Source organism: Ictalurus furcatus, chromosome 3, assembly GCF_023375685.1.
Source record: "Ictalurus furcatus strain D&B chromosome 3, Billie_1.0, whole genome shotgun sequence".
NCBI lineage: Eukaryota > Metazoa > Chordata > Actinopteri > Siluriformes > Ictaluridae > Ictalurus > Ictalurus furcatus.
The window spans coordinates 1,605,053-1,613,885 of record NC_071257.1 but is presented as its reverse complement, the minus strand read 5'-3'; the positions used below and the strand labels follow the sequence as shown (position 1 = coordinate 1,613,885).

At 45.5% G+C, this 8,833-nt stretch overlaps 1 protein-coding gene across 3 annotated transcripts; it reads left to right on the top strand.

Moving 5' to 3' along the window:
- The first annotated feature begins 357 nt into the window (after positions 1–357).
- On the top strand, positions 358–7,170 carry bsdc1 (BSD domain containing 1). Of its 3 annotated transcripts, XM_053620306.1 has the most exons (11): positions 358–404; positions 1,080–1,137; positions 1,336–1,452; positions 1,564–1,731; positions 2,746–2,800; positions 3,094–3,209; positions 4,127–4,195; positions 5,366–5,450; positions 5,533–5,961; positions 6,114–6,217; positions 6,321–7,170. In XM_053620306.1, the coding sequence occupies exons 1-11, from the start codon at positions 394–396 to the stop codon at positions 6,351–6,353; spliced, it is 1,245 nt and encodes a 414-aa protein (XP_053476281.1). In that variant the 5' UTR covers positions 358–393; the 3' UTR covers positions 6,354–7,170. The 3 variants fall into 3 exon arrangements, with proteins under 3 accessions (XP_053476281.1, XP_053476279.1, XP_053476280.1); XM_053620305.1 differs by lacking the exon at positions 358–404 and having other exon boundaries at positions 468–1,137; XM_053620304.1 differs by lacking the exon at positions 358–404 and having other exon boundaries at positions 461–1,137; positions 1,336–1,731.
- Positions 7,171–8,833: the final 1,663 nt, after the last annotated feature.

Sequence of the window (8,833 nt, the reverse complement as noted above, 5' to 3'; positions counted from 1 at the left end):
TTAAAATAAAAGTGTGTAAAAGAGAAAAACTCCAGCTGGCACTCCGATTAAATTCAATTCATATTAATGCGCTGGTTCGACATCTGCCCTCTCCAATATGGCGCCGCGGTTGACGTGTCTGACTAAGCGCAATCGCGCGTCTTCCTTTTAAAAATGGCTTCTCTTACGTCGCTTTCATTTTCGTTTAAATTTGCCCGTCGTCACGCACCGCACGCGTACAGCCGTTACTACACACCTCGTTAATGCTTCTAATTGCACCGTTTATAAAGAATCACTAACGTGTTTACATCCATTCATTTACTTAGGATACGGATATTTTATTTTGCAGCGACATTAAAAGACCCGTTTCCGGGTTCCGGGTTGAAGGTGTTCAGATGACGTCATGCACTGAAGATGGCGGAAGGGTGAGTTGTTAAGTCGCTCTAAAACAATCATTACGAGATCCGAGAAATGAGTTGCTCGGGTCGTTGATCTGATACTTTATAAAGAAGCGCATTAAATATCAGGGCTAGACTGTACCGATTAGCGAGATTCGCGTTTAGCAGCGACGCCAGACGGGAACGGATTTGCAGGGTTTGTTTACAAAAATTAGTGCCGCGAGCTTTGTTGGCGCAGGGATTGGATTCCAAATTGTTCGGCGCTCCTTATCTAGGTGCACTACGTGTAGGGTATGACGTATTGGCTTGTATGTGATGTGTAGTACACTACACAGAAAGTAGAGCGCTGTTTAGGATTGAGCCGGGGTAGGCAATAAAAGCGACGGTTTGTCGCAGCAGTGTTTTGAGTGAGTTAGCAGTGAGCTAAAGCGCGGATTTACAACATGTTGTCTTTTTCAGCTTAAATAAAAATGTCAGCTATGTTCTGCGCTCGGTTGAATTGTTGAGCAAGTGCTAACAGGCTAGAGAGTTAACCTAGCCTGTTACCTACGTCATCTCCAAAGGGTTTCTAGATCTTTCTCGGATTAGAGATCACGCGCGCTTCGATACTGCTTTATACCGGTTTTCCAGTGTGATATTTTTTATTTTTTTTTACTGGAGAATCGATGAATTGACTGACATCGGTATGTGTGACGGTCTCAGGGAAGGAGGCTGGTGGGGAGGCTGGCTGCAGCAGAGCTTCCAGTCCATCAAAGACAGAGTGAGTATGTGGGAATTAAACACTAATTATCATGTAATTCAGCCTTAAATGTTCTGGTCTGGTCATGAAAACAAACACATTCATTCCCTTGGTTTGTTATGCGCATATGCTACAATTATTATTATTATTATTATTATTATTATTATACACAAATTTATCAGCCAGTTAGTGAACCGTCTCCGAACGCACCTTTTACAGTCGTCCGAAGCGTACGAGTTCATCAAACGGGATTTAACGGAGTTCTCCAACGTGGTGCAGCATGACACGGCGTGCTCCATCGTCGCCACGGCCAACGCCGTCAAGACCAAGCTGGCCGTATGCTTTCCTATCTCGCACACGTATATGAATATATACATAATTTTTAAAAATCCGTCTGTTATTTTGTTGAAAAGACAGCCTTGGTTCTCTGTTCTCGTCCCGCGGCAGGTGGAAGGTTCGTCCGAGACGACGGAGAAGGTGAAGAAGAGCCTTTCTAACATTCTGGGCGTGATCACGGACACGCTCGCTCCTCCGCCCGACATGACGATCGACTGCGACGTCATCACGCTGGTGGCCACGCCGGCCGGAACCACAGAGGTGTACGACAGCACCAAGGTCAGACTCGGCGCCGCGTTCCGGGCCGAAATTCTCTAAACGTAAACGGGCCGGGACGTCTCGTACACAGGAAGTTGTTTAATATCACCACGTGACGGTTCCATCCAGTTCCATACAATATAATAATGTTCGCTTGGCGAAGCGATCTGGAAATGTAATGCGGTCGAGACCTGACCGGAACTACTTTTTTAGTTTTCCTGTGCATTTACTTGAAAGAACAATCGCACGCCGTAGAACGTCTGTCAACCAATCAGAATCGAGAACTCCACAGCGCTGCGGTATAAAGCGAAAACGATCAACGACGGGGTTACTGTTACCGTTCCTCGTACACCACAGCAACGTTTGGCCGACGTTCAAGTCGCACTTGATGTTACGTAAACGTACGACGTCGTACTTTTTATCCGTTTCTAGCTACGTTTAATGTCGCGGAGCGCCCACGGAAGCGAGTTCGGCCCTGTTTTCACTTGCGTTATAGCAGCTGTACGTTTTCAGTCCTTCCGGGATTTTGCGTTTCCGCCGAAATCGAGCCAAGTCTGCACGCAACATTCGGAGGAGCCCGCGAAAGTTTTCGGAGTTCCCGCAGGCTTTCCGGTTTGGGCCGAGACACATCCCTCTTCCGAACACGAGTACCGCTAATAGTTTAATCATTTCGTTTACCAGCAAGCATCACTGCGACGTGGCAGTTTCGCCAATCCGAGTAGTTTTCCCCCCAAAAAAAAAAACTCTACAAGTTGCATCTCGGAAAAATCGGGTATTTTCGACTGCAACAATCGCGCACAAAAAAAAAAAAAAAACCACGTCTGTACAGACTACTAAACGACAGTCATGTAAAGGAATGACCGAATGGATGGAAAAGGCTTCGTTACCGACTGCTACACAGCACTGACGCTGGAGACTCCTTCCGCGAGTGCTAAATAAACATCTCCTCGGAAAAATAAACAAACAAACAGAATTGAGAACTCAACAGCGCTGCGGTAGGTTCTGTGAGTTGACCCGAGTTTTGCTTTCCTTCAGGCCCGTCTCTACAGTCTACAAGCCGACCCTGCTACATACTGCAACGAACCAGACGGTACGTCCGTTTTCTCTTCGTTTACGTCCCCATGTGTATTTGTTTGACTTCATCAAACGCTAAATATGGACATGTTATAGACAGTCTGCTGTTTCGTTGAAGAGGTTGTAATTAATAAACGGACGTGTTGTGTTTCTGGAAAGTTCATCATCATGATGTGGTGTTTTCCGAGTCAGGTGGTGTCTTTATCACGCTACAGATGATTAAAAGGAAGCAGGAAATCTGCTGCGGCTCTAGCGTTCAGGTTGCACTATAGCGGCTTTACGTAGGAGTCGAGGTGTTTCTCTTTTCAGGTCCTCCGGAGCAGTTCGACGCTTGGCTCTCCTCTTTCAGTCTGGAGGAGAAGAAAGCTGAAATCTCCGAGCTGCTGGTTAACAGCCCGTCTATTCGAGCCCTCTACACTAAAATGGTACGACCCGCTCCTGCTTCGTCACGAAAAGCCATAAAAATGGTATATTCCTCACAGCAGGTTTATTACCGAAGAGCTGATGATTAGCAGCTCGCCACGGGCGCTTTTATAACGCTTAAATCCCGAGTGCGGAAGTAAACACACCCTTAGGACGAAATATTGATGACGGCGTCTTCCAGAAGTATTGGCACCCCTCACAAAACTGTTGTGTGAAAATATATATATTTAAATTGCTTTCATGAAGTGATCTTTTGAGCGTAAACTTTTTTTTTTTTTATTAAAGTAGTGCAATTTCTTGGGCCCTGTTCCAGCTGTTCAGTCATTTTGGCATTGATTTTTTTTTTTTTGGGGGGGGGGGACTAAACGAAGTAGTTCTAACGAGACGACTTTGTTAGATCACAGAGAAATACTGTGCGAGATAGTTCTTTTCTACAATCCTTGCATTTTTATTTATTTTTATTATTAAATGAAGGGTGCCAATAATTCTGGAGGGCACTCTGTTTTATACCAAGGTGATTTACAGTGTTAGGTTTTTACCGCAAGTCCTTCCTTTTAACCAAGCAGAAATCGTTCGAGTATATTTTAAGATATCAAGAGTGAAAAAATGAACACGAGATAAAAAAAAAATCTGTACTAACATCATACGCCTTTTATAACGGCAAACGTTATTTAAAAAAATGTTTGTTTTTTTTTTTATTTCCTCTGCGCGGTTCATGAAACGTCTCGGATGTAATATTTGGCCCAATATTTGGTTTCTTTTTTTTTTTTTTTGTAGATAAATCCCAAGAGACAGAAAAACATTTGTCACAATTAGAAGAATAGGAGGGGGGGTGCAAACTTTTGCACGCGACTGTACAAAGATGCCATAAAGCATAAAAACTTAAGCGTGCGCGTGTTTGTGTGTGTGTTCTGTGTAGGTTCCAGCAGCCGTGGCTCACTCAGAGTTCTGGCAGCGCTACTTTTACAGAGTGTTTCAGCTGGATCAGGTAAAGTTTCACGCCGCGATGTGCGCACGTCAACAGCGCGATATCGAATCGAATTTAAGAAGTTAACTAAAGGACGTTTTACGGCGCTTAAATACGGAGCTTCGTAATATTTTCGTTTCGTCTGCGTGAAGTGTTTGAATGGACGCAGCACGTCGCTCTACGTGTATCGTAAGGAGATTGGGGTTGAAGCGTCGTAGCGGTCACAGATCGATCCTGAACTAAACCGGGCACAAAAACCCGACGGACGCTTTTGTTTCCAGCTTTGCGTCGACGCGAACCCGACACCAAATACACTTTCTTCAAAATCATTCGGAGTAACACTTAACCCTTTCATGCATGAAACATTCCAAGGGAATTTTTTCACCTAAAATTGCGCGTCATATGAATTTAGACCTTTTTTTTTTTTTTACTTTTTTTTAACGTCACCTACGTTAAAAAGGAAAGTCCGTGCCTAGGATTACTGTGCGTACAAAAAGGATCTTCTTTATTAGCTGTTTCTTTTTAAAAAGTGAAACGCACGTGAAAGGATCAACTGTGCTGCGAGTTCATCTGTTAACGCATGTTGCACGGCGTGCTGTGATCTGCGCGGCTGTACGCTCGGCGTGTCGGAAACGGGGCCCCCCTGTAGAACAATGCGCCCGCTGTGTGTATAAAATCCCGAGTTGGCACAGGTTAGAGGACAGATTAGATTAATAAAGCCCTGGCCTTGATTGGTCTCGGCGCTGATCTCATCACGCACTTCTCCTGCTGTGGCTCCTCTCGATCTCCGGACCTCGTGCCCTGCTCCTGCGCCTCCTAATGCTTCATCGTCGACCGATTTATTCAGTGGATAATAATCTCCTGCTGTAAACATAAAGACCGCCTCGTGTTCATCCCAGGACTTCACTTCGCCGCTGTTGGTTCGAGCTTTAAGGCTATATCCGGACTTCTGTAAAGCTGTTCCGTGCCAGTTTCTGGCCAATTAACGGCTTTGAAAGGGAAATTTGCTGCAAGTTTTTGCGCCAGTAAAACGTTGACGCTATATATATATATATATGTAATATATAAATTTTTTCCACGGGATGATTTATATTATACACGTTTTTACTGTTTGTTAAAGTGTTAATGTTAAAGGAGTACACATCGTCACACTTAAAGACTTTGAATATGTGTGTGTGTGTGAGAGAACAGGAGGAGGCCAAGAGAGTGGCCCTGAAGCGGCGAGCAGAGGAAACCGCTCAGTCCGAGAGTCTGGGTTGGGAGGAGGAAGAGGAAGGTACGTATCAGGAATCAGTCCGTATCAGGAAGATAAAATTCTCAGGCTGGTCAGCCTCAAATGATCACATGATCTTCCCCAGACGAGTTCCTAGGAGCCTCGTCGCCGTCTCGCTTGGACTTCACTCCTCCTCCTCCTCCTCCCCCGCCCGTAACCGTAGAGACCGGCCCTTCGTGCGCCCCGTCCTCTGAGGTGGCGGGTCCCCACGGCGACACCGCGTCGGACGTCACTCCGTCGGTCAGCAGCGACAGTGTGAGTCTCCCAACGCAGCTGGAGATCCTTCCGCAGAGCCACGCCATCGCGCCAGCCGAGGACGAGAAGCAGAAGAGCGCTGCCGCTGCGGAGGGAGCGAGGGAGGAGGGAGTCAGAGCGAGGGAGGAGGGAGCCAGAGTGAGGGCGGAGGGCGCGAGGGAGCAGGAGGCAAGAAAATTGGAGGTAGTGCAAGACCTGCGAGTGTTCGAGCTCAACTCTGACAGCGGCAAGTCCACGCCTTCTACTAACGGCAAAAAAGGTGAAAAATATATACATGTATAATAATATAGCACAGGGTGCCAATAATTCCGAAGCAGACCGTATACATATCAATCTGAGGGAAGGAAAAAAAAAACGTAGATTTTTTTTTTTCTTTTCCCTGATGTCTTATTGTGATCTATTTTCCGGAAGGATCCAGTACTGACGTGAGCGAGGACTGGGAAAAAGACTTCGACTTGGATATGACGGAGGAAGAGGTTCAGCTGGCTCTGTCTAAGACCGACGCCACCGCAGAGGTACGTATTCGCAGGTACCGTTCTAGAAAATGAATCCGTCGACACCTGAACAACCCGAGTCACGTGTTCTACGTCACCGTTGCTCGTTATTTCCATGTCCCAGTTTGACGATGAGGACTGGGAGAACTGGGAGTGAAGAGCCGGAAGCCCAGCGCCGCCGCCGCCGACGATACGAGGACTCCACCGTTCCCGAACGAACCCACGCTTTAACGTCTCGAAACTCTTTAGTCTACGCCCACACCTTTGCATTCAGCCGACGGGAGCAAGACGCTGGCCTGTGGGTCCACCGACCGGGTGACTTCCCGCCAGTGCAGTTTAGTTCAGAGCTGAATTCATTCAGTGTTTCCATTGGATGAATATTTCCATATGTTTATTCAGGGGGAAAATTGGCTTTAGAGCAGAAGTGGAAGATGAACAGGACACGTCTGGGTTCATGCGTGTCTTTAAAAAAACAACCTAATAATAAAAAATGTACAGATCAGCCCAGAGATTGAGGTATTGATGATATGGATGACTGCACCTAAGCTTACAGTATGTCAGCTCTTCTACTTTTCCAGTAAGAGTGGGGAAATATATCACCTTTCTGGGCTTCATAAGTAGCCGTACTCTTCTCATGCTACTCGTTCTGTTTATAGGATTAGACGCGAGTCCTGGTCTGTAATTTATGTTTCTCATTTTGTGTTTCTTTCTTCAGCATATTGTCGTTCGGCTTTATGGGATTTTTTTTCCTTCTTCTGTCTATGAAGTACTAACTTCATCTAATCTTATGCAAGTGATGGAATTAGCGTAAAAGTACGTTCTGCCTTTCCGTAGACGACTGTTGCACTTTCGTTTCATGAATACAATACGCTACAGGACTTCGTTCAGTGTTGTGTGGAATGTTTTGGGGGGGCGGGGTGTAATTTGTCACTTGTTGAAACTGTTCATATTTGACTAAACATAAGCCGATGTAACGTGTGTTTGGATTTATTGTGTGTGTGTGTGTGTGTGTGTGTGTGGGGTTTTTAAAGAGTCAATAATTCCCTACGACGCAGTTTAGATGATTGAGAGAGCGGCGAAAGGATATCGGTTCGATAAGTGAAGGAATCGTGCTGGTATCGGATTTCGATCAACGACGGGGTGGCGTGGGTGTGATAAAGTAGAGTTACTGGTCATTTTGCTAATGATCCCATGTTAGTTTTTATCCGTTTCTAGTTACTTTTAGGTACTGTGGAATATCCTTGAAACAAGGTATCACGTGCGCTATAGCAGCTGTAAACTAGACTCCATTCTTAGTTGTGAACGGAACTGAAAACCTAGACGTTTTCCCGACAGGTCTGGATTCCTGTCCGGAATCCGTCACTTCCTGCCTGGCAGGAAGGTTTGAGCACGTGAAAAAAAAAACACACCCACCAAAAAACCCACATGTTTCACGTGTGATTCAGTACGTGAATATATCATATATAAACACAGTTTACTTTAGACTAAATAAACAAGTCAGTTAGGTTATTACTAATTATTATGATGGTGTGTGTGTGTGTGTGGCTCGTTCTGCACAGTTGCTCTGGTAACCACCGCCTGAGCGGTTTGGCATAATGAGACGTTAGAGCTCGAAGAGTGCGATGCCAACACACACCCTGCTGAGCGCCGAGACTCCAACCTGACCGTCATTACAACCAACTACTGCACATCTCATGTATTATTATTATTATTACAACACCAGCGACACTGCTGCTGCTCCAGCTACACTCGTATCATAACTACACACACTACCAGGTCAGGGTCACTGCTGTACTGAGAATCAAGCACCATTGTCCTGGGCACTCAGAGGCCCAGAAAGCACAGATCTGAAGTGAAGGATGTTAAATAATAATAATAATAAAAATCATCATTTTTAAATCCCCATACGCTGCTAGTTCTCCTGGTGTTCTCCTGGCTTGGGGCTCCGAGTTATCAGGGGCCTCCTGGAGGCTGATACTACGTCCATGAAAGTGTGAAATACAACACTGTTCAGTACACTGGAAGCCAGAAAAGGAAGGAAGAGAAGAAAAGAGAAAGCAGAACCGTGGTAAGTGCTGAAGATAAACTAATAACAAAATTATTATTAGCATGACAACTGTAGGTGGTCAGAAGGTCATCTAATGCTAGCCTAGCATCGTTTAGTGAGTTAGTGCTCACTTTGGAGTGTTGATTACTTAGCTAGCTCATTTCGGATTCCCGGAAACATAATGGCAGTAAAGATGGAAAACGACCCACAGGCCCTCTAGAATTGCCTCGGCTACTGACCTAAAGTCGGGGGGGCGGGGGGCGGACTGAGGTTAGGTGAGGTGTTGGACCTTGCATTGGTTCCTGCCCAGAGGCCCAGGATTTACTATTCCATCTCCCGTTCCAAATACTGACAAAACGTGCAGGTCTCCACAGCACCGAAGCGCTAGTCACTAGTTATACAAAAAGAAATACATCTCATTAAATGGTCAACTGGTGTATAATACAAATATTTACATCATAAACACAGTAGCATTTCTACTAATGACTCACTCACTCACTCTCTCTCTCTCTCTCTCTCGTTTTCTTACAACAAATGTAGGTGGCTGCAGTGGTGTAAAACCTTCCCTGAGTAGATTCATCAATTTGTTT

Bases quoted from the DNA above. Each gene is read 5' to 3' on its own strand.
- bsdc1 (XM_053620304.1), top strand. From the start codon at position 1,063: ATGTGTGACGGTCTCAGGGAAGGAGGCTGGTGGGGAGGCTGGCTGCAG. The intron at 1,732-2,745 runs GTCAGACTCGGC...GCTTTCCTTCAG, and splicing joins AGGTGTACGACAGCACCAAG to GCCCGTCTCTACAGTCTACA. The intron at 4,196-5,365 runs GTAAAGTTTCAC...GTGAGAGAACAG, and splicing joins GAGTGTTTCAGCTGGATCAG to GAGGAGGCCAAGAGAGTGGC.